This window comes from Anopheles maculipalpis, chromosome X (assembly GCF_943734695.1).
Source record: "Anopheles maculipalpis chromosome X, idAnoMacuDA_375_x, whole genome shotgun sequence".
Classification (NCBI taxonomy): domain Eukaryota; kingdom Metazoa; phylum Arthropoda; class Insecta; order Diptera; family Culicidae; genus Anopheles; species Anopheles maculipalpis.
In genome coordinates this window covers 4,239,321-4,265,230 of record NC_064870.1, presented here as the reverse complement: position 1 = coordinate 4,265,230, position 25,910 = coordinate 4,239,321, and the positions used below count along the sequence as shown (strand labels likewise).

Below are 25,910 nucleotides of genomic sequence, written 5' to 3'. Positions count from 1 at the left end.
AGTTTACCGCACAGTGCGTTGGGCCTTGGAGTGCAGCTGGAAAGTGTCTCTCTGTGTGTGTGTCTGTGTATAAGAAGGTAGAGTTCCAGAAAACAGAGTTACGATCTTAAGGAATGGGGACAGAACCCAGAGTATGTAGAAAAGCATAGTGAAGTGCAAACACCATCGGCGAAGGATGGGAAAATTTTAACCAAGTCAATCAATCAAGCAGTGCTCAAGACAGTGGTGCACGAGAAGTGTATTGAAGTGTAGATTCCCGCGAGATCGAAACAAAAAACTGCACGCTCCAGCATCAATCGGCGGCAGCAGCCGAACCCCGACACGAAAAACCGGCACTGGGCGAAAGTGAAAACTAGGAAGCGAGGTTTCCTCGACACACTCACACACCGTAACAATCAACCATACCTCCAATCGAGTTTTTGCTTCTCTTCGCGGTGTTTAGCGTGCGCGGTGGGCTGCAGGAGGGAGCAACCACCAACAAATACCAGCTGCCAGTCTCCTTCGATTTCATTCAACTAGTCCCCACCCATTCTCAAGGGAGTGGGGAGCTAGATTGGGTGGCAGAGGTGGCCGAAATTGTTGTCTATCTAGCTTCTCTATGCATCTGTAGCCGTTGTTTGGGGTTTTTGCAGTACGAGGGTAGTCTGACAGCTTGAATCTGTATAATAGAATTTGAACACACCGCTCTAGAGATAAGGACCGACATCCAACATCCAGTTGGTGTTGTGAGCAAGTCGAGCTGATGCTTGATTTTGAAAAAAGTCAGCCATCTTGCACCGGATATCAATGTCGGGATATCACCGAAGAAGAACTTAGGAGAGGATCCTGCTAGATTTTCTAGTCGATCGAGCATCAACTCCAACTCGACTCCAACTGCAACCTTTCGGGGCAAACTTTGCTTGCCAAAGTGCCAACGCAACTTTTCAGATAATCGTCACCCGTCACTCATTACACTCTGTACATAGTATCCATATCATTTCGCCAGGTAGTGTGCTGTAATTGTGCGTTCGGTAAGAGCCCGGTCCCGGTTTTGTCCGGCAACTTCCCAAAACCTGAATCTCACCCCCCGTGTGTCGAGCCGAGTGTCCATTAAGAGTGTATGTGCGTGTGTGTGTGTGCGCGCGTGTATGTATGTGCTAGCCGTGGTACCGACAATATCGCGAGAAGGTCTCTCGAGCAGGCACACACGAGTGTAGTGCGTGAAAATCCTTTCACTTCCTCGTTGCGGCGGATTGCGACCGTTCGCCACTCAGCCACCCATTACATGGCCAAACCACAGTGCTCTGGTGATTATTAGAAACCCATCCATTGCCTCGCCTCTTACCTCCCCCCCCCCTCCCCTCCCCCTCTCTTCCCCTCCCCAACCCCTCCGCTGCATAAGGGTGTCTGCATTTGGGACGTCCAGAGCGTCCAGAGCACACACATTTTCAGTTGTGAAGAAAAAAGATCCCCGTACAACGGCGTACCGGGACGCAATGAGGAAATGGAAGCGCCCGGGTGCCGCCACCGATGGTGGCCGAAATAGTGATGCCGTCGCACAGCACCCAGCACCAACCAACCTTAGGCAGCGCATCAAACAACCAACGACCGGTGGCGCCACCTGGCTCAATGCGGCCACACTGCTAACCGTTGCCATTACGATCAACCTCACCTGTGCCGGAGTCAGCAGTCAAGGTGAGTGGGAACGAGCGAGTGTCGTGCACGATCTGTCCTTTCGCTGCGGCACGATATAGCACAAACGGGAGGGCAATCGGGCCATTGGTGCAAGATGACGCAGCTTGCTTTACTTTGGGGGGGAGGGTTCGAAAATGGCTTTGGTAGGATATCTCGCGGATGGAAGCATTGTATCATCAATAATTTGTATGGGTACCTAGAATTGTCCTACGTTTCTCCAAAGATAATTTGCCCCCCGGTTCTGGCAAGTTCTAGAAACGCCTCTACTGATATTGAATCTCTGAAGCTCTTAGGATTGAGTAATTCGAAATTCTGAGAGATTGAGGTTAGCAAAAGAAGGGTTCTGTAAGGTAAAACGATGCAGCTTACTTTATTTTGTATTTATTCCTCCTCAAGTAGGATATCTCTTGATCGACAATCATTGTATCTTCAATAATTAGTATGGGTACTGTCTCTCTTTATTGGGTGATTTTTTAACGTTCCTCCAAAAGTAATTCTCCCCAAGTTCTAACAATTTCTTGAAAGACATCTACTGACAGTGAGACGCAATCTGAAACTCCGCCGGATTGAGGTTAGCAAAAGCGGTTCTGTGCGGCAAGATGGCACAGGTTGTTGCAAAACTATGAAGTTTCGAAAACTTTCATGCCTTTAGTAGGATGTACTGAATGACTACAACCTAGAAGTACCTAGAATTGTCCAACGTTTCTCCAAAAAGTTTTGTTTGGCCACCCAAAAGTTTTGACAATTGCTTCAAACACATCTACAAAGGTTAATCTCTAAAGCTCCGTAAGATTGAGGTTAGCCGAATGAGTTTCCGTACAGTGGCTGCAACGTCCATGTCTTAAAATTCACCACCACTTGCGCATCGGTTACTGACCCATCTTCGCTCATTATTCTTGCCAGTCGGATCATCTGCCACTCTGCAAGTGGCAATCATTGCGGCACCTAAGCGGTTCGTCGGAACAATCTTTGCTTGCCTGTCTGCATCTTCTCATGCCTTCAAACATGGCTAGTAAGCGAACGTTATGCAGCGACCTTACAGCTGGGCCACAGAACGGATGCTAATGATATCACGAAATCGACCGCTACTGCTGCTGCTGCTGCTGCTGCTATTATTCGTCGAAACGTGATCGTGCTGGACGGATCTCAGGTGACCTAAGCCACTGCGGGTCTTCGCTGTGCTTGAGCCTCGTTCCGCAGCAATTAGTCAGCGGAGATCAGTTGATCTTGTAGTTGTCTCTTCATCCCATCTATCTCAACGTGCCCGAGTTTGCATGCGTGTGTGTGTGTGTTGCAAATCACAGAAACAGAGTAACGGAGTTTGGCTTAATCCATCCAACCACCCACTCAGATAGGTTCTGGACAGACGTGACCAAGATTGTAGTTGTCAAAAAACGCGCACATCGTCATTCCGTGAACAAAATGGCATTGGACGTGCATGAATCGTTTTTGGAAGTGTTTCAATTAGGGTTCTCTTTTTGTTGTTTTTATTTTTGGATCGCCGTTTCATGGTCTTGCTTGATGCGTAATCTACACAAATGCTGATCGATCCAACCAGTATTGGAAAGGGATTTGGGAAGTGACTGGTGAGCAATTCTAGAATGTTTGTTGAGATAATGGTCCCCCTTCTTGGAAGTACCTTGACGGTGCGGTACAAAAGGTTAACCAACGCAATGGTACGTTTCCAACTGGTTTTCTTCATGCGGAACACTATATCCGTCCGGGGTGAAATCGAATGCTGTTCTGTGTTCCACCTTGCGCTCGATTTTTGTTGTCAAACACAAATTACCGCACCTGTCAAAGCGTGCGTTGCGGGCTGATGGAATTCTTCTTTAAGTTTGTTTATTTCATTTGATGCAGCTCCTGATGGGCGGGGCAAAAGATGAGTTTAAAGGTGATTCCTTTTAATTGGTGCTTTCATACAGGCCAAAAACATCAGGCAAACATCCAGGAAATTTCGCGTCAGGCTTGAAAGGATCGCTCGTTGACATTAAACGTCGTGGATGAGTGTATGGGGTTTGTTTTGTTTTTTTGTTTAAAGTAAGAATTCTCTTTCTCTTGCTCCGGAAATTGATCACCAAACGTATAAAATATTAGGCTTACTCTCCAAGCCCCCCCCCCCACTCTCCCCCCCTCCCCCCAAACGAAGGTCGTGCACTGGTACGGATTTCTCTCACACGACGCATTGCAACACGGGGGTCGGATCGGTTAATTATTTCCCCCTTCCCTTCCTTCCCCTCCCCGCCAGAAAAAAGCAAAAGTTGCCCCCGGCCCCGCAGCGAGCACCCAAGCCATGGCTAAGGCCCAAAAAAAGAGCTCCAGCCGCAGATGGATCGGTGAACGTTCTCACTGTGCGCGGTTGAAGCGAGCCCACCGTGACCTAGAAAAGCCGCAAAAATGAAAGATGGTTAAGGCAGAAAGGAGAAAAGGCTTCTTTGCCGCTTACCGAAGCTCGAGAATGGAGCTTGTGGAACCGTGTGGCAGAAGGGAGGGCGACCGAATGGATACCGGTAATTGCTAAGTCACAGTCTTCGACCCGGGACAACGTACGTAGAAAACCTCTTTTTGCGAACAGTTCTCACTCTCTTCAAACAACATCGACGTACCGCAATGCGGCGTAATTTGATGGAATGACGAATAGTTGTCCTCCTTTTCCGGACTCCACATCCCGTGAACCACCGATACCAGGTGGTTGGGGGGAGGGTTGTGTGTGTGTGTGTGTGAGAAAAAACGCACAAGGAAAGGGCTTTGGGAAACGGCTTACAGGTCACAGACAATGGTCAGTGAGAAAAGAAACGTTTGAAGCGGAAGGTTGCTGCTAGAAACTGGGAAGGGAGGTTGGTTCGGGAGACCCTAAGGGTAAAAAGTGTCCACTGAGACGACTAGCGCGATTCGGAAGTGGGCTGCTAGTGGGAATGTACGGCAGTATAGATGGAGTGCGATAATTAAAAGCCTCACACATCGCAGCAACTACGGCTTGGGAGACATCCGTCATCCGGACCAACGGTGGCGTTGACTCGCCCGATACGAATAATGTCAGCGAGGGCTCTTGGTTTTCTTACCCCAGAAAGCTGACCGTTAATTGTATCTTAGTGCACCAGTAATTAGTTTCGTATTTGATATCAATTGGAACGACATTCCTCGCTAGAGCTCTTTCTTGGAGCATTCCCAACTGAGCTCCAGAAGTTGTAAACTGTTGTAGAGCAGAACTATTCCTTTATACGCTAGGAACTTCCAGCTGCGGTTACACAAAACTCCCACCCATCAAATTCTTTAACTCTCATCAATACACAATGCCTGGGCATGGGTTACATGCTCTAGCTCTAGCTGTCTTTACAGCGCTCGTAGTGAAGACCACCAGCAAGACATTGTTTTCTCCCAAACGAAGAAGAATTCCAACTTCCATGAAAAAGACATCATTTCGGTTCATTTTCTTCCCATATTTTGTGCATCTTTATTGTTCGTCCCCCACTGGCACACCACTCTCCCTCTCTTATGGTCGCCGCCGGGCAAATGAGGTTAATCAGAGAAGAGACGGAAGCACAGCTAAAATGTTCTGATGGGGATTTCAACCTACACTTAAAACCCTTCCAAAGTACTTTAAAACTTTGTCAAAACTTGGCTTGACGGATGGGAACTGAATGCTGAGACACGCGTACACACCGCTGTCCCAACTCGGCTCGGTAGCAGAATTAGTGTTTTTTTTATTGCATAGTCAGCATTTTGGGCGGGTTGGGGGCCCGGAATTTCAAATCAAGGGCAACGATCTGTTAATGTGTGCGGACTTGCTGCTGGTAAGAATAATGTCGTCCGCAGCTTCTGCCGGGCACCATTGTTTGGTGTAATGAGCGGCAACCTATTTAACCGTACCATTCTCACCCGGTCACCATCATTTAGCTTAACTCTTCGTTGTTTTTTATAGCTTTCTTTCCCCCCCCCCCAACCCCCACCCCCCTTTATTGAGAAAGCCCGTGCAAGAGTCCGTTGCGTGAGCCACACACTGGGCACAAGCAAAATTACGCCACGGGATGAAACACGGGATCTATCCGGAGAGTTAATTTCCAAGTCACGATTCTTAGGGGTAATCGTTTTAGCAGTGAAGCGCTGTAACTTCACACCTTCTGGAGGGTTAGTTTTCGTGTGGTTTCTCTAATTGATACTTTCCACGATGACAGTTTTTTTTTCGCCCGTCACAAGAACGCAAGTGTGGTAGAGAATTCTGGAGTCCGCTCCCGAGGACCTACGCGGTGGTTCTACTTTCGCGTACCAATACCGTCGTCGCCGATTCAAGTACAACCACTTCTTTAGCTACCGTTTAGCTTTAGATTCGGACCCGATCGGGTGGTTACGAGTCTCACCTGACACCCTTGATAAGTGGTGAGCGGTAGAACGGTCGTCAACAAAATAAAAATGTAAGAAAACCGCTCTCCAGTCGTCTGTGGTCCGGGACCACACCTTATATAGTGCGGAACAGGTACAGTCACCTGGTGCGGATCGCAATGAATGTATACTGATCGGCTGCAGCGAGGAAGGCGAACTCTAGATGCCGAGCACGAGAGAGCCCATGTAAAGCACACCTGAATCCTTAGAAGCTAGAGTTGAGTTGATTTTTTGTGTTTTTTGGAGGAGGGTGCAAAACAAGTTTGTCCTACCTCCGCGTTCTGTTCGATCCCAAATCGAGTTCAGATCGATTCAGCCGCTGCCTACACGGTACTGGCAAAAAAAATGCCGTTGCAAAACCCACCGGCTGAGCTGAGGCGGTGGTCAGCTTAGAGGTACTCCGCCTGTACCACTTCTAGTCTCAATTCCTCCAACTCGCTCGGGCAGGTGAAGGGTGACAGCCGTGTCGGCAGCCGTACCACCACAACAAACACTCGTGTGCTAGTGTCAAGGAAACGTGCGCAAAGGTGACATTTACAGCATAGCCCGCGAAACCCGCGAGCGGCCATGTTGTTTCGTTTTCGCACACGAAGCAAGCGAAACCTGTTTCATAGTTGCGGTCTCATGTCGCGCTAGCTCGCATAAACCGCCAACGGTCGCCCCCCCCCCCCCCCCTCCACCTAGAGCGGACGGGCAGCAAACCCTCGTGGGCGGTTGTGTGCGTATCGTATCGTCCAAAAAACAAAAAAAAAATGCCGTCCACAAGACGCATACGCGAACAAAATCGAAAAGGAACCGCCACGAGAAGAATGGATGAATAAATAACAATCGCCACCAGCACCGCGATCGGGATTGTTTCAATTCTGCTCGACCAAGCTCCGACCAGGTGGACCGACACTCACACAGCGAGACGCGAACCACCGATGTACTAGCATTACTAGCAGCAAGCAATCGGTTGATCGGTTTTTTGATCTATTACTACTACTACCACCAATACCACCAGCAACAACGGCCACTAAAATGGCAAATCAAATCCCATACCCTTTCGGTGAAGGTATTCTTTCAGGGGCTTGTTGGTGTGCTGATCCGGAGCACACTGTTTGCCTAGGCAGCCGTAACGTAGCGTGCTACGGTTAGAAAATTAGCTACCCGTAGCGTGCTGTGCGGCACAAGCTTCCTCATGCGTGGAAAGGCATCGTGCCGGAAACTTTGCGACCGAAAGAAGCGCAAGACGCTGGCGGAAGGGCGATGAGCGGTTTGCTTTTAAGGACACGTTCGAACAGCTTTGTTTTTTTTTTGTTTTTTTTTTTGCGAACGGTTGATAAAGAATGGATGGGTTCTGTTTCGGTCTGCGGCTGAGCACATTAATCAACGGTCGAGTAGTAAATATTTATGGTCGATAGAAGTGGAGGGTCTAGCGGTCACAGGTACGCAGAAGATGATTCACGATTTTTGCGGTGCTTTTTTTTTGCTATAATACGCTGGCAAGCTATTAGCTTTTTATAGCTAATTTAGATTGGTTATGGGGCTTGGCGAATATGAGATATGGTGTTAAATATGCAGCGCTATATTTCTGCGAAAAACAGATGATGATCATGTTTGTTATACCGTTTTTTTGGCCATTAGATTCATAGTCATTTTAAGACGTGCAAGCGACGAAACTTCAATTTACGGTACAGAAGCGACGAACCCTCCAGCAGTCATAGTTTTAAATGTTCAAACAACGTACGATCAGCAAGCAGCGAGTCTTCAATTAAATTCATCCTTATCCAACAAAGAACTTCAATGCCATTGATGCAAGCGACGAACCCACAGATGTCGGATTTTTAATCCAACAAACAACACTTTAATGATGGTACGAGTCGATGAGAACTGCCAAAGCATCCCTGTCGTAAAATGAGCATGCGATGAACTTTCTGTTATAATATTTTATTTTTTTACTTTTAAAAACTGAAACAGGTTGAATGCATTTCAATCTAAAATGAATAGACGACGAGCTAAAAGAACTTCGTTGTAAGATGCGTGAGGGACGAGTCCCAATCCCGGACCCATTCTCCCGTAGTGAGGGCTGACTATCCAACTGCGTGGTATTGGCAAGTCTAGTAAGCCATTCGATGGCTAGCGTGATCTGGTAGGTCGCTAAGCTATGAAGAAGAAATTTTTCTTCCTGAAGTGAATAGTTCTTTAGACGGTTTTATGTTTTTAAATGGTTTTATGAATAAGCTGTTGGATGCTGTTAAACCATTTTTAAGACGATTTATTGATTATTAAAAATTTAGAAACTGTTCAGCGACTTCAAAAGACCAACAAAAGACTTTAATGCGTGATGTGGAAGCGACGAACCGGGTCTAAAGATATTTTTAACCTACCAACGAGTTTGAACACTGAACTAGTAACGAACTCCAAAAAAAATTATTAATTTTCATCCCAGTATGAACTTCACCGCAAAATGAAGCAACGATGATTCCCGTCGTAATAATAATTTCAACACATTCGGGGTGTCATATCACGTGAAGTTTGGATGACACTCTCACCAAAACGGCGTTCTCACCAGGGCGTTCGGGATAATTTTGACAGTCACCTACGGAGAAAGAAAAATTTTTTTATGGCAAAATTAATCATCGGGAATTTTTTTTTTTTGTTTTAGAAATAGTAGCTTACCATGTATTTTATTCATTTTATTCCAAATATCCGCCCTCGGCTTCTATTACGGCCTCCACCCGTCTCCGGAACCGGGAACCAGCCCTGGCGACAGTTTCGCGGGGTAGGGCCGCGAAAACGGACCTAAGCTCCGCCTTGGTGTTGCTGGAGGTTCTGTTGGTGTTTCGTTCCACCGCGCCCTACACGAAATAATCCATTGGATTAAGATCCGGGGAGCTGGAAGGCCACACATTCGGCGCGGTGAAGTCGTTGAAATTGGTCGCCAACCACTTTATCGTTTTGGAGGCTGTATGGCACGGAGCGGAATCCTGCGGGAACACGTACTGTCTGTCGTTGGCCACTCTCGTGATCCAAGGCTTTACGACGGTGTCCAGCATGGAAGTGTACCCGTCCGCGTTCAGCCTCAGCCCCTGCTCGAAAAAGTGGGGCGGCATCACGTCCCCTTCCGATGACACGCAGGAAAACACCATCACCGTCTGGGGGAACTTGGTTTGCGGCACCCGTGGCACGTCCGCTGGGCAGTAAGCCAGTCACCAGTTGTTCTGGGTGTTAACCTTCTGATCCTGGCAGAAGTTTTTCTCATCAGAGAAAAACCACAGCGTGCCAGGCTCCACGGGATGCTTTAGCAAGTTGAGCAGCTTCTTTGGCGTTCCCCAATCGACGCTCGCGGCCCTTCTCTGTCAACAACTGACCTCTTCGGCGCTTGTAAGAGAAGTACCGGAGGTCGTCATTCAGGGCCATTTTCATCGTGGATGGTGCGTGCCAATGGCCGTATTCCGATCCCCGGATTTTCTCTTCTAACGCGCCTGGAGGCCGGCCAGGAAAGCGTCAGTCCACACGCAATCCCGCCGCTGAGAATGTGGTTTTCGTGCTGCCACCGCTTCGTCGTCGTCGCTGTTTTCTCCCAGCTCACTCCGGATCGCCTTCACCGTCTTCAGCGAACACTGCACGCACTGCATGATGTCGCGGTTGTCGCGTCCGGCGCGGATCATCATGATGCATGTGATCCGCTTCCACAATGTACTCTTTTTTGGCATTTTTTATCACGGGATGTTTTTGCTGCTTGTTCCGTACACTTTTAGCTGTCGAATGACGTATTGCTTCTTTTCCTATGCCAACTCGATCACGAGTTATAAACAAAAATGTAACTGTCAAAATTATCCCGAACGCCCTGTAAATGTTGGCTCTGAGAGATCTGCTGGAAGAAGCGAGTGAGGAATCAACAGAACAATTATGGGCCACTCCAGTAGTAAACAGCCGAAAGAATTTAATGCTGCATAAGTGACGAACCTTTCAGTAATAATAACTTTATACTATCAAATCACCTCTAAATTTAAAGCTTTATAAGCAAACGAAGCTTAACATAGCAAACTTCTGTATTGGTAATTTGAATCCATCAAAGAACTACAATGTAAGACCAATAGGCGACTAGCTCTTAGGAAGGGTACGTTGCGAAATCTACGAACCACCGAAAGTAATAATTTTGGAACGTTCTATCAAAGAACTCCGGCGTCAAACAAGTGACGAACCCCAAAAAAAACACACAAGCGAAGAACGGCACAACCCCACATACAAGCTTAAAGGCAAAAAGGTAGACATTTTGAAGCAATCCAATTCGTTCACCGTATTCAATTAATTGCGATTTTTTTTGTTTTTGCTGCATAATGATCGCACCCAATCGGTAAAGCGTTAAAGATCATTTACATCCTTGCGTACGTGTCTTTGGCAATGTGGCGACCGTACATCTCTCACACACGCGTCTATTGCCAAACAAGTGTTGCGGGCTGCGGTCGTGCAAGTGTGGCATTTTACTACTTCAACTCAAAATCTTCCAACCTTTGCACACACTCACACACTGCGCTTGCTAATTGCCAACGCATATTATCGTGTTAAGGGGGCGCCGCAAAACAGTGAACAATGATGGTCATCACAGTGTTTCGAATGTTGAAGTTTTCCAATTGATGAACTCGGAACCGGTGGCCGGAGAACCAGCTCTGAGGCAGTTTTGAGGCAAAAAAGTTGTGCATTAGAGTCAGCATTAGGTTGTGATCATGCTCATACTGCAACGGAGCTTGCATTTTGGTGCTGTTGGTTTGAGATCCTCAAGGAAACAAAAAACCAAAGTGTGCTCGAGGTAAGAAGAGAGGTAAAGAGAGAGAGAGAGAGAAAGGAAAAACAAGATGACGGTTGACGACTTTTTTATGTAAGTTTAAGCTCGCTTGGTTCGAAACCGGGTGGATAGATCACGTTGCACAATTTTGCACCACGTATAGGTTAAAAATGGCGCCCGCACACAAACAACCCCAACTCATTCCTATTCATTCTCATACAGTTCCGACCAAACAGCGAACGGCGATCGGCAAGCGCAGCAACAACTTTCACTTTCACAGCTTTTGGTTCGCTTTCGGCATCGGTTTTGGTAGGTGCATTAGAAGTCGGAAACAGCAGAAGAAGGAAAATGGAAGAGAGAGAGAGAGAAAGAAACGAGTAAGACGAAAAAGCGGGAGCTTTAAGTCTCCTTCAACTTAAGAAAAAAAACATAACAACTCCCCACCACACGGCAATCAACAGCTATCGGGCATTGAAATCGGCAACGTTTAATTATTTTTCCCCGAAAACACACTCGTTCGCTTTATGTGAAGATAATTTCCCAAATGGGGCGCTGGGACTCCACTCTAATCATATTTTCACAGCAGACTCATCAAATGGGGTATTTGTTGCAAAGCATAATAGAAAACTGATTCCTAAATATTACTCACGCATGCTAACCTCGCTATACGTTTCGGGGCAGCCGGGTGGGCTAAATTGTGTGAAACAGGAAAAAGTACACACACACACGTGTTCCTTCTTCATTGATTAATAACAGCGTACAACGGAAAAAAGGAAAAAAAAGCCGCGGGATTTAGTCTCCGGCGCTCTTTGCATGCGCCGACTTCCTGACGTTACGCAAATTCTCAAGCATCTTCTTCACCAGAAGCACCTGAAGAGCGATGTGCAGGAAGTGCAATGCCACAGCGCCCCGTCTTGCTCCGTGGCCGTCCCGGGCGCTATCGTTGGGAATCGACCGATTTGGTTGCCCTGGTAATGCTCGCTATGTGAAAGTTACGCTCCACTGCAAATGCTATCGGTCCCGGTTGCCGTGTGTGTGTATGTGTGAAATTTTTCTGTGTGCGTGCTGTGGTGTCTTAAAATGTGCGTTCGTCCTACAGAACAGGAAGCTACCGTGAGACAAAAGGGCAATTTTGTATGCAATCCAACAGGAAGGGTTCGTCGCTTGAAAAGGGTTGCGTTGAAGTCTTTCCTTTCCATTCGCTATTCGTTGGGGTTTTCGCAAGGTAATGTTTTCTTTTTCACTTAAAATGGTATTTTCTTGTAAGAAAGCAGCATTTAGACGGGTGATTCGCAATGAATTAAAATAAATATAATAGAATAATAGAAGAAGGAGAGCAATTTTTCGAAAAACACACCTAACTGTCCTACAAATGTGGCACCAAAACGTTCAAACAAACTCGCGATTTTCCTATTCAAATGTGAGACCAAAACAAGAGCAATTTTTTATATCAATTTTTCACACTGGATGGAGAGGTTCGTCGCTTGGAAAGGTGCATTGCAGTCTTTCGTTTTAATTTGCATTTTCGATGGTTTTTTACGGGTTTTTTCTTCGATTCTTAATGCAGAAACGTAAAGCAAAATGATTATTTAAACGAGTAATTCCTGCTAAGCAAAATTCTATCACATTGTAATGTGCGTCCGGCTCGATGAAAAGTAGACTGTTCTGGGGCAAAATAAATAAGGCAAAATAAAAGGATTTTTTTTACCCATTAAAAAGGGGTTCATCGCTTGAAAGGGTGCGTTGAAGTCTTTCATTTGCTTTGCTATTATGTTTTTTGGATAGTTTTTTTCTTCTCCATTTTATCAAAATGTGCTATTTTATAGCCAGAAACGAAAAGTTTCTGCTTACTGTTGGTTTAAACACCTTCTACCACGTCAAGCCGATGATTTAATGGCTTCCTCGGTTTGCTGATACCACGTAGTTAACGAAAAGTATAGGGAAGAGAAGTAACTTTGGGTATTTGTCAAAAAATTAGAATTTATTTGTAACTAGAAGGATACCAAATTTCGGCACACACACATTTCCAGCCCATAGAAAAATTGGGGCCTTTGCCCGATTGCCCAGCAAATTGCCGTGAGATCAAAAAATTAAAAAAAAGCCAATTTTGTATACCTTCGACCGGTTCGTCGCTTGAAAGGGTTCGTTGAAGTCTTTCGTTGCAATTCGTAATTTTATGATTTTTTCACACATAAATGGCTTTTTTTAACGTATAATGCTATTTTCCTGCTAGAAGCAAAATGCGAAAGAAGTATTCAAATTACTAATATCGTCAAAAATTCAGATCAATTTCGCACCGTTGGCTTTCATGCACATCTGCCCTACAAATGAGATGCCGCCACATTCAAGCTGCCCATTCAATTTTTCCATTTCACCCCATTATCGATGTCGTGCGGCAGCCCAATACGCCCGAACTCACTGCTGTGTGGCAATTATAAAACCTCGTAATGTAATGTTCCATCAGTTGGTAGTGTTCGGTATAATTTTTGCACCTTCGTCATAAAAATTAGCACGCTTGAATTCAATCTACGTCTCCGTGCTGTTTTTTTTTTGCTTCAGCTCTCCAGTTCAACAGTAAAAGGGTTACACAACCTGCCCAGCAAGTGCAGCGTGGTTTACACTAGGGAGAAAGGGTGCAAACGTACATTAAAACCTGCTTTTTGTTGTTGTTATTGTGCCGATTTTCGGGGTGAATAATGTTATTCGCAAATCGTGCTACATAAACACCCGCCCCGCCACCGTTGTGCGCGTGCACAGGTGGGAACAAAATGGGTTATGTAGGGCAATTGATAATCGAATTGTTACATTCGTCTAGCCGGGCAGGGACCGGCGTGATGCGCACTCGTTATGATGATCGTGATCGGCAAGAAGGTAGCAATCGAACAAAAACCAGCTCAGTCCATACACATTGCGCAATCCGTTTGATCGTTTCAAACGGTGCACTTTGTGTTGTTGTGCATGTTTTCTTACATGCTTTTTTTTCTCCCTACTGTTGAAACATGTTGTTTAATCTTTGTGGCTTGTTTTACTAGCTAAAACATTGAAAATGAAAGCTTAGTCTTTTTCTTCTACATATGTAGCACCAGCTGAAGCGATGAGCTGTGGCGAGTGTGTCTAAATTAGATTGTTTTACGAGTGAATACAATTCTCCATGCTCATCACGTTCCAATTCGCCCTTCGGATGACTATCTCCTTTGTGTGTGATCTTAGTGACCGTCATTAGCCAACGCTCAAGCCGCCATTCGAATCGATCAAATTGCATAAAAAAAGCGCTCGAAGCACACCCGGAGTTTCGATTTTGATTGACACCTCTCTGGTCTAGTGGATTGATTGTCTAATTAAACGAAATCGGCCACAACCAGCTGCATCACGCAGCAGACGTTTGAGTCAATTTATTTGGACAAATTTTCTTCTTCAAAACGTCGTTCTGCTTGTGTCGCCCCCCCCCCCCCCCCCCATCCACCCGGCAATCGATCCTTGAAGCGAACGATATGCCAGATAGGTCCAAAAGCGTAAGCAAACGGAGCACACACATCTGCATGCAACGGGTGTGCGACTGGACTGGAGATTGTAAGACCCGTTATTACGGGAGGACACCCGCGCACTCCCAGCAGTCTCGCTTCTCAAATTTGTTTACCCCCCCTCCCACTTCGGATACGGTCGTGGATGACACCCAGGCTAAGGGTCCCTCCTAAGCGCGAACCGTGTCACAACCCACAAAATTATACATTCGAGAAACATCCCTCACCGACTGACTGACCGACTGTGTTTGTTCACCGCTTACGATGCCGCAAGAATACGCGATGTTAAGATTTTCTGTCGTACAAGTGGCCGGATGACGAGAGCCCGGCCAGAGAAAATGCCCGTTACGGGGGTGTTAAAAGCTAACGGTTGTCCGTTCTCGATTGACGCCCGCTGCCGCGTCATTGCAATGGGAGAGAAATTTGTGATGAAATTTTGCGGCGTTGCGGGCGTCTTCGGGATTGGTGTCACGAAATTTCCGAGTGGTGCTTAAGAATGTGAAGCGAACATGTCGTGCTGGTCCTATATGGGTTATATCAACACGTTGGCATACGCGCAAACGGTAAGCGGATGTTGTAAAATACTTTCGTAATGATTCATGCCGACGAGCGTGCCTTTTAATTCGGCAGAACTTTATCGGTAATTTGCATATGATGTGGCCCATTTTCTGCTGTTACATTCACACCCTGAGAACCCGACTGTTGTGCATAACCTTCCAAAAAGAGGCTGCAAAAAAAAAACAGACGCTGCTTTCGAAAACAAAAACCAAATTCTGTGACAATCAAAAAGCCGAAACATCCGCTTCGGCGGATGATGTATGTCGCGCAACGTGCGCACCGAGGCCGCGCACATGTACGCTGCGCGGCTGGCTGGATGCAGGGCCACCGAAAGGCTATGCAACGCCGGGTTGCACAAAAACAAAAGCGACAATCGGATGGAAGTGAAAAACGCGAACGAATGACAACGGCCACCACGAGCCAAATGTCACTCAAGACTGCCACACTGCAAATGAATGAGATGCATGCGAAAAACAAACAAAAAAAAAAACCCGACACACGAAAACGCCAAATACCACAATGCCCAAACCCGGCAGCTTCACGTTACTCCGCTTAGCATCTCATTATTTTCCTTGATGGTTGCGCGTTTTTTTGCATTTTTCCACCAAACAACACGCCATCTTTGCTGTGGTGAAAATGGAGGGAAAAATAGGAGGGGGGAGGAATGGAGGAAGGAGGAGGGACGAGAGATGGTGGATGACCGTGGATGATGCAACTGATGCGTATCGGTGTACGGTGAGCAGAGAGTAAGAGAAAAGGTCAACGCAATGTGTGCGGACACATGGGAGAAACAAAAAAAAAAACACGCTAATCTTGGAACGTGGTCGTGGCGTTAATCAAAAGGTGATTAGCATGTTTCCCGCCGGCTGCGAAATTCATCCATCACGCAAAATACGTACATGCGTGCGTTCCGTTTTGTACGGTGAAGCTGCTTTCGGGGAGGTCAATGGAGTGATGGATAAATTTGCAACCATGCAAGAGAATACGTTACAATCTGGAGGATGTATCGCGCGTGTTTCATCGGTTCAAATTCTTGTTAGCTGATGTAGCATCCTAATGCCTCATTTGTTCAAAATTCTTGCCACGTAACTTTTATCAAGAAATATGGAAGAGAAAATCTCTATCGGAAACAAGAGTCTGTCAATCCCAGGAAAGGACCTTGAAGAAACTGTTGAAACATCATTAAAATATCGATGAAATTTGACTAGATAACATGGTTAAAATATCAAAGACTTGTACATCAACGATACGAATCGCGTGATAATAGCTAGAAAGGAATTTAAAAGTTCCATTGTTCTAGAGTTCTGGAGGAATAATCGTTAGAGATCCTAAGACAAAGACGATTCTTACTTCACGGAGTCCATATAGGCTTGACGATGAGATTTTACGAGGCCGAATTAGCTAGGTAAAACCCTGCAATCTACCCACATGAAGCAGATTCTAAATTACCGAACTTTCTTGTGGCTAACACTAGAGATTTCCTGTTCTTCAGTAGTATCCCGTTCTAGTAGAAAGCTTTCACCATACAAAGCTGTTGGCGATTCGCTTGAAGTCCTTGGAAGCTGTCAACAAGCAAAGGATTCGTTTTAAAGATACATTTCAATGGAAACAAGTGTAAAAGTTGTCATGGAGAGTTCTGTCGGAGAGTCGTCAACAACCGTTCTGCATATATGTTAAGCCCTCTGGAACTTCGTGAATTCTGGATACTTATTAGGAATATAAATACAAGGAAGAGTTCTGAAATAATCGTGAAACAATATCCGTTACAGTTGCTTAGAAGTCTGGCTACAGTCTAAACCTAGGTGATTGTAAATATATTCTACAAATAAGGTATGAGTGTTTAAAACAGATTGTTTTCTAGAATTTAATCTTTGATCGGTTCTGCAACAGTCTGGACTAACAACTGGAACTTCGAAGGAATCTCCTTTTCGATAATCTCTTCGAAGGAAGATAATTTCGGCGAGATCTTTTGATCAACGCGCTGGTCACCAGTTTCCTCCACCACCATAACTTCACTATCAGACTATCAGACCTAGAGGGTTCCTAGAGATCAAATGAATCCAAAGACGGACCAGTACTTTGCACGGGATACAAAGCATTGTCGTCGTACTAAGCATGTCAGAGTGCACTTCGATATCCCAAGTTTGAGGGAGCGTTTGAAGAGAGGTCCAGTCTAAGATAAGTTGACAGTTTCAAGCTAAAACTAGAACTCGACTAAACTCTCCGAATCAAAAGAAAGCGTCAATTGTGAGGAGTTGTTAATCCCTATTAATGCCCAAAAGCTTCCTCCTCTGTCCAGTATTTGTGCGCATAATTGAGGTTAAGCTATGATTAGCAATTAGAGGTGTTTGAACCGAGCATGATTGAATGCTTTCTCGTCAAACGAAGCAAAAGATCAATCTAACCAGTCACGCAAACATCTCCTACGAATGTCCTCTCTTTTCACATCTTACCAGTGTAAAGAAATAGTTAAAGTGACTCTAAATGTTAGGTTCGCCATCAACAAAAAAAAAACTACTCATTTGTTCCAGCGTTTTCCTGTGTGACTAACGATAATATTAGCACGGTAAGCACAAAATGCTGTGCTTCCATTAATTGTCATTAAAATGGCGCGAAAGAGAGAAAACGAAGCAAAAAGTTCCAAACGAGGCACGGCACCATCCAAACACTTACCCTCTAATGGATGCACACCACGCGGAAGATATCTGAAGGAGGTCTTCAATTAAACCTTCACTTCACACGAACCTTCTATTGCACCTCGTCGGTTTCGTTCCAAACACTTTTCCATTTATGTATTTTTTTTTTTGACGCAAGAGGAAAATGATTTATTAAACCGAAGGATTCACCGCCTTCCTTCACCACCTTCCTTTTGCAAATCGCTTTACGGTGCAGTTCGGTGGCAGAGCCAAATTTGTTGGAAAATTGTTGTCAGGGACGAACGCCGGCAAACAACATTGCACACTCGCCAAACCGTTGGCGCTGTCAGTTCAGGCAGACACGCTAGCGCTCGATCACATGCGGCTGGCGATGCTTATCTCCACATGCATTATCGCTATGGGGGTTTTCTGCCTTGCAGACGGTTTTTGCGGCTCGGAGCGGTATCCCCATGGCGGTATTATATTCGATGCAAATGAAGAAATCGATTTCCATTTCGCGCTAGCGCGCAACCTGGAGATGGAAAGCAATCTAACCACGTAACACTACCCTCGTGTGCCCTTCCGCTCCTCGATCGTCGCTCGTCGAGCTTTTCCCCTTGACACGCTCTACATCCTCTGTTGCCCAGGGAGGGGAGGAGTTTCGTGAAAGCGGGGATGAGTGGGGTAGGTGGAGAAACGGAAATGGCTGGTAGTGGCGGCGCTAGATGACGTCTACGTCCGATTACAACCGAACCGAACTGGCTTTCGTTTTCACTTGTGAAGCTGCTGGTACACGCACACACACATACAAAAAACCGGTGTTGTTGTTGTGTTGATGTTTTCCATCCCTTCCTGTCTCTCTCTCTCTCTTTTTCTTTTTTTAATTCCTTGATTACGTTCGCGTTCCGGATGGGATTGTTGAATTGGTATTATTGATTTTTATTGCTACACAAAACGTTCGAGCCGAACCCACCCGAAAGCTGCAGGCCTTTTGCAACCCTTCGACGTTGCCTAGTTAGGGTGTTAGCGGTGCAAGCAGCAAACAAAGAACTGCATAACCAATAAAGCATTTGTTGCTTTTGAATCGAATGTGCATCCGAACCGGATGGCTACATGTTTTGGCTGCGTGTGTGCGTGTGGTAAAATCGAATCAAAATCAATTAATTATTTATTCACGTACATCATAAAGTGAAAGTGTACCAATTCCAAAAAGAGTCGTCCAACAGGCTAATCCAAATTACTCCGCCAAATTAGGAACTCCTTCACGTCACGTATGCTTAGAAGGCGAAAGCTTGCACGTGAATGACATCCTTCTTTGACATTCTGTCGAAATGGTATGCAGACAGTCATTTGCAGTAAGTATGAAGACACAGCTGAGGTCTAACGGTTTGAAAGCTGCTACTATGCTTATCATAAGACCAACTGTGGATCGACATTTGGGGCATGAATCTTACACAATCTCTCCAATTTCCTTGGTTTCGTGGATGACAGTAACATCATCGGATGGGCATCTGCGGTGGTGTACACCAAACTGCAATCAACAGAAATGGGGGAAATCAACAGTAACTTCGGGGAAATTGTCCCCACTTGAGGCTCCACAATCTAATGCGATCTGGACGACTCCAACAATACAAAACATGAACGATATCTCTACGGACAGGAGTGGACTATGCTGACGAAGGGCGCCATTTTCGAACGGCGGTCACTAAAAACTAGCTTTGACCAGGGATATCAGTATTGGCTAACTACTATAAAGATCCTTCGTCTTACGAATTGTCTTACAATGTGTGTCCTGGTCCTAAGACTTTGGTTCGTTCTGCAGATTCGCTCCATTAGGGAGTTCCAGCCTTTGTTATGTTTATCACCGCCAACGAGCTTGATCCGCCATTGGGTCCAAATATCCTGTCGCTAGTATAGGCCCTGAACTACAGAACGAATTTCCAGGAAACAGATTGGTGGCCTGGGCATGTCATCACTACAAGCTCAACGCTGAGCAGGCGAAGAATTATAAGCAAACTGATTAAACTTTCTGGATATTCCTGGTTTGGAAAAAATTGATTCAAGTTTTTGAGGTCTTCTTTAGTCTTCAAGTTCCCCGTAGTGAGGACTTACTATTCAATTACGTGGTATCAGCAAGTCTACTAGATAATAGACCAGCATGATCTAATAGATCGTTAAACCAAGTAGAAGAAAAAGAATTCAATTCTTTCGAAAAACGAGGATATCATTGGATCAATCAACACATCGTTTCTGATCAATCATTATGATCAAACAAAATCGTGATGCGAATTTAATATAGCATTGATACTGTTTCCAAATTTTAGTATGTTTTGTTTCTCACTGCATATCTCAGGTAGTAGCAAGACTAAAAATCCTTCCAAGAATCCATAGTATAATTTGTAAGGATTTGATTTAAAGTAATGTAAATCATCAAGCACAAAATTAACCTTTGTGGATTTTTTTTTCTGAATTTTTCAAACGAATTTGCAGTGCCCGTTCCCAGAAACTGTGCATCCCATCCCGAAAAGAGGATACATATTTGAATCCGTAACCTTTCACCAAAATAGGGAGCAAAAAAAACGGACCACTACACACAAAAAAAAAAGCACGCTACACCCTCATCCTCATCGACCGTAATTTTGGTTTGTCCCGACTCTACCCGAAAAGGTGAAATCTACCAGCGAAACGTGGGCGACTGCCGACAACAAATCACCCCGCGATGTTTGATTTTGGGCTGTAAAACGCAAACAAAACTAACCCCCCCCCTCCGTCCCCTCATACCCCCCTACATTCGTTACCGTTCGGCGCGAAAGTTGAATGAATCTTCCCGCATTGCCACCATCGTCATAGTGGCGTTCGTTAGGCAGGCGAAGGGTGTTCGCCGCTAGCGTGCCGTTGAAGTCTCTTTTTCCACCTGGCATTATGGTTGCTTCGGGGCACCTTAGCTCATCCGGGCATCGCACGGATCTTACGCAATGCATTCCGGGCGAGCGAGAGAGAAAGAGAGAGAAAGGGAGAGTTGCTAAGCTTAAACGCAATCTGAACCGTTGGGGAAGTTACTGTTTGGAGCACCTTGTTAGGTCACAAGATCCTTCTAAGAAAGTTAGGACACATCCTTCTATATCACCATGGGATTTTAAAGGCAGCTAATTTCTCGGAAACAATATCTAGGTTGCAAAACGTCCCCCGTTTAAATCGTCTTCCAAGTATCAACTGCCGTCAACCTTTAATAAAATCACATCCATCTAATGGGGGCACTCTTACTAAAATGCTTCGTCTTTTCTTTCTTTTTTTTCCTGGCTTTACAGTTTGTGGTCCGCCAGCAGTTCCAGCCAATGCTAAAGTACACACAGAAAAAGCAACCGACGGCAGCGGTGGCCTCAAGTCGGCCCGGTATGATTGCGATGCCGGCTACGAGCTATTCGGCCCGGACACGATCCGCTGCGATCCAGCGAAAGGATGGGACCGCGAGCTGCCATTTTGCGGTAAGTTGCTGGTGTGAGAGACTTTCCAATTTTACACCTTAACACCTCTTGCGACGCAGATCTAATTTTGCAACGCACAATCGGTGTTGTGGTTGAGGTTAGGATTGATCGACATTGTTTGCTACAACACCGCTTTGTTCCCACATATAGGAACGAACGTCGCGTATCGCAAGCCGGTAAATCAATCGTCGGCAACTCGCTCCGGCCCGGCTGGATTCGCCAACGATGGTAAGCCGGGCAATCAGAACCCGGACGGTCAGGAGTGTTCGGAAACGCAGAAGGAAGTATCGCCCTGGTGGCGGGTCGATCTGCTTACACCGGAAGCGGTGCGGGTAGTGCGGATCACGACGCGCGGTTGCTGTGGCCATCAACCGCTGCAAGATCTGGAGATACGGGTCGGCAACAGTAGCAGCGATCTGCAGCGCAATCCGCTCTGCGCTTGGTATCCGGGCACGGTGGATGAGGGTACGACGAAGTCGTTCACCTGTGCCCGACCGCTGGTCGGCCAGTACGTGACGGTGCAGCTGGTCGGTGTGGAGAGCAGCCTCAGCCTGTGCGAGGTGGAGGTGTTTTCGAACGATGAGTTCTCGTCGGATCGGTGCGCGTCGCCAAACCTGAGCGTCGAAACCGTGCTGACGACGTTCGCCAAAACGTGCTACGAGTTTCACATAACGCGGGGTGAAAGTTTCGAGAAGGCGCGAGCAGTCTGCAAATCGCACGGTGAGTACGACAAACTTCTGGTGTAGTTGAGCGCAGCGAAAAAGTTTGACCAAAGTCGTCGAGGACCTGCAAAACAAATGCTGAGCAAACGCTTCAAGAAAATCGGAGGAATCACCCGCTAACTGTACCACTCTTCCATGGCAGGTGGCGATCTGATACATGACTTCCGTGGCGTTACCACCGACTACATCATCTCGGAGTTGGAGCGGCGCAAAACCGATCTGCGGACGCAGCTTGTGTGGATCGGTGCCCAGAAGGAGCCGGGCATTACGTCACGCACCTGGAAGTGGGTTAATGGTAAGCAATTAATACGCCGACTAACCGTTCAGCATAGGACCGCCCGTAGGTCAGTGTCAGCAATTGGATATCGAGAAGCCTTCATGATGGAGGGTTGGGATTTGCAACCACATTTGCACACAATCGGCACATTTTTGAGCAAATATCTTGTCACCGTTATCGAAGGCACCAAATAGCACTGCCAGATGCGAAACCGGGAGATTAGCCGACCGAATGGGATTCATCGGGCGTTTCATCTCGCACCCCGCTAATGCAAATCTCGGACTCCGACCAGGTTCTCACGTTCGACGTCAGTTTGGATGTTTGGGGGCGGTCTGCAAAAAATGGTGGCATGCAGTCATAATTGGCCATTTTATTTCGCTTTCATTTTCAATGTATGAAAAAAAAAATGGCAAAAAAACAGCAGCGTGTTTTGCGGCAACTAGACAATGGTGGGAACGTGTTCGGAAATAGTGCGTAAAACAATGGATAAACGTTTTCGCGTCGATTGCGGCGGAGATGATGAATGTGGTACAGGGACACGGAGAGTGTGGGTGTGTTGCGTCGTTATCAATCAAAACGTGGGGAACATTTTGCATTCAACTCCCCCATATCCCACGGTATGTACTACAGCTTTTCTTGTGTTTATGTGATGTATCATCATAACAGTCACTCTGCACCTAAGCTACAGCAATGAGCTGGCAAAATTATGACCAATCAAACAGCTTCGGGATCTTGGTGTATTTTAGAATTCCTGGATACTGCTCACAGTCTAGCAATCCAATATTCTGGACTGAGGACCACTAAGGATCCTCCTGTGTCAAACTGGACTAGCTAAACACTTTAGGTCTTTACGGACTAGGTCGTCCGTATTCGTTTTATATATCTAGCCTACCATCAAACTCTTTTCTTCTTATCAGGTGATACAGTGCTCAAGCCAACCTGGGGCAAGGATCAACCCAATAACTACAACGGCGAACAGAACTGCGTCGTGCTCGACGGTGGCCGTAACTGGCTGTGGAACGATGTCGGCTGCAATCTCGACTACCTCAACTACATCTGCCAGCATAATCCACTGTCGTGCGGTTCGCCGGAAGCGCTGGTCAACACGACCATCGTCGGTAGAAACTATTCCGTCGGTGCCAACATCACGTACCAGTGTCCGGTTGGGCATTCGCTGATCGGTATCGAAAAGCGTACCTGCCAGCAGAACGGTCTTTGGAGTGGGGCACCGCCTGCGTGTAAATGTAAGTATCGGTATCACTCCGTCATGTAGATTCCCGCTCCTCATATTGTATTTCATCCACAGACGTTGACTGTGGTCCACTGCCAGAGATCGAGCACGGTGGCATTATACTGTCCGAGCAGCGTACCAGCTTCGGTGTGCAAGCGTCCTACACCTGTCACGAGAACTACACGCTGATTGGCAACGAAAACCGTACCTGTCAGGCGAACGGATGGTCTGGGACGCAGCCGAAATGTTTGATTGATTGGTGCCCGGAGCCGCCACCGATACAGGGTGGCAAGATAAAGGTGTCGGGACGGCGGGCAGGTTCGACCGCGCTGTACACATGCGACTACGGGTTTGTGCTGATCGGTGAGCCGGTCCTGTCGTGTGGACTCGGTGGCAATTGGACGGGAAAGATACCGGTGTGCCGGTATGTTGACTGCGGTATGCCAGCTCGTCCGGATCGTGGTAATATGCTGCTGCTGAACGATTCAACCACCGTTGGGTCTGTGGTGCGTTACTTCTGCGACGATGACTATTGGTTGGTGGGACCGCAGGAGCTGTACTGCACGAAGGATGGCAAGTGGTCTGGCAATGCGCCGGCTTGTGAGTGTAAGTATCCACTGACATCCTCACCACACCTTTAGCACCACATATTTGACATTAAACTTCAATGTTTGTTGTTTTTTTTGAATTCCCGATAAAGTGATTACTTGCGAGACACCGCACGTACCACCAGGTTCGTACGTGATCGGGTACGACTATAATATTCACTCCTCGATCCAATATCACTGCGATCCGGGCCATATTCTGCGTGGCGAAGATACGCTCACCTGTCTCGAGTCGGGTCAGTGGAGTGGCGATGCACCAGACTGCGAGTACGTCGACTGCGGTCCACTGACACCGATTCCGTTCGGTTCGCATCGCTACCTGCAGAACACCACGTTCCTCGGCTCAGAAGTCGTGTACACCTGTGCCAACTCGCACCGGCTAGCAGGCGTCAATCGACGACTCTGTCTCGATACGGGACTTTGGAGCGAAACGGCACCGCGCTGCGAGGAGATTCGCTGTACCGAACCGACACTAACGCCGCACAGCTTCGTCAGCGTTACCGGCAACGATCGGATGTACGGACGCACGCTGATACGGACGTCGGACGCGACGGTTAGCGGGGCACAAACGTTCCGTGTTGGTGCACTGGCGAAGTATCGGTGCGAGCGTGGCTACAAGATAGTCGGCGAGGCACTGATCACTTGCGAGGAAACTGGGCTTTGGAGTGGCGAAATACCGGAGTGTGTTTGTAAGTGTTCTTTTAGTGTGCTATTTGGAAGGAGGGGTTGCCCACCATTTTAATACTCTTTCGATGTACCTTTAGATGTGGACTGCGAGACACCACAGAATGTTACCAACGGTAAGGTAACGCTGGCAACCAATGCGACATACTATGGTGCGGCGGCACTGTACGAGTGCGAGGGTAACTTTAAGCTGGATGGAGTCTCGCGACGTCTGTGCCTTGAGGATGGTACTTGGAGCCACGAGACTCCCCAGTGTGTGGAGATCACCTGCAACGAGATGAACGTGTCGGACTCGCTGCTCGTGAACTATGGCAGCCGGAAGGTTGGCGTGCAGGCTGAGTTTAGCTGCAGCAAGGGCCGGTATATGGTCGGAAATGGTACCCGTACCTGTCTGTCGACGGGTCACTGGTCTGGACGAAATCCTGTGTGCAAGCGTAAGACATTACCTGGGTCATAAGCTATAGACTTGGCGTTATTATCCGTTGTCGTTCTCTTTGCTCCTCTTTTCCAGTGATTGATTGTGGCCGTCCCGCGGATATTGAGAATGGGCGTGTAATTGTGGTAAACGAATCGACAGTGTACGGTGGTTCGGCAGAATATCACTGCGTGCCACACTACAACCGTATCGGTCCCTACCTGCGGAAGTGTATGGACGATGGCAAATGGAGCGGTGAAGAGCCACGGTGTGAACGTACGTATCCTTATTGGAGTCTTCGACCCAATCACTCCTTTTCAAACTTCCGCTTTTTTCTCTTTTTTCTCGCTTCTTCCAGTAATCGTAAATGACGCCCAAGAGACCAACAGTCTCGGGATGGGCATTGCGATCGGTGCCGCCATCATTGTCATCCTGCTCATCCTCATCGGCGTACTGTTTCTGCACCGGAATAAAGCACGCCCGGTAAAGAATACCGAGAACGTGCAGGCGGCTGAACACAAGGAGGACCAAAATGCGGCCGTCATGTCCTACTCGAGCCTCGAGAACGGTCGGCATAACTTCGATCTCACCAACCGGGGCGGAGGACTAGTCACGTTCAACACCTTCCACCAGTCCGGGGCGGGACACCATCCACCACCACCCAGTCAGCTGACGCACAGCAACCACAACAACAATCATCTTAGCAGTAGCAACAACAACAACAACACCACCGGCAGCTCGCGCAACGGTGGCGAAAACATCTACGACCAAATACCGAGCGAACAGTTCTACGACGCACCGTACGAGATGCGCACAAACGAGGAGGTGTACGAGCCGGAACCGACGAGCCGTGGCAACATTATCACGATCAATGGCGTTAGTGTCCGGTGAGCGACGTGTCCCGGTGTTGAGCGTCCCTGACTAAGAAGTTCCTTTGGATGCGCAGTAACC

The 25,910-nt window shown here is 47.0% G+C and overlaps 1 protein-coding gene across 1 annotated transcript; it reads left to right on the top strand.

Moving 5' to 3' along the window:
- Positions 1-1,475: 1,475 nt before the first annotated feature.
- On the top strand, positions 1,476-25,850 carry LOC126567362 (sushi, von Willebrand factor type A, EGF and pentraxin domain-containing protein 1). The gene is made up of 10 exons (XM_050223590.1): positions 1,476-1,674; positions 20,849-21,025; positions 21,176-21,745; positions 21,890-22,042; positions 22,942-23,268; positions 23,331-23,861; positions 23,956-24,549; positions 24,625-24,978; positions 25,056-25,235; positions 25,318-25,850. The coding sequence occupies exons 1-10, from the start codon at positions 1,476-1,478 to the stop codon at positions 25,848-25,850; spliced, it is 3,618 nt and encodes a 1,205-aa protein (XP_050079547.1).
- The last annotated feature ends 60 nt before the right edge of the window (positions 25,851-25,910 follow it).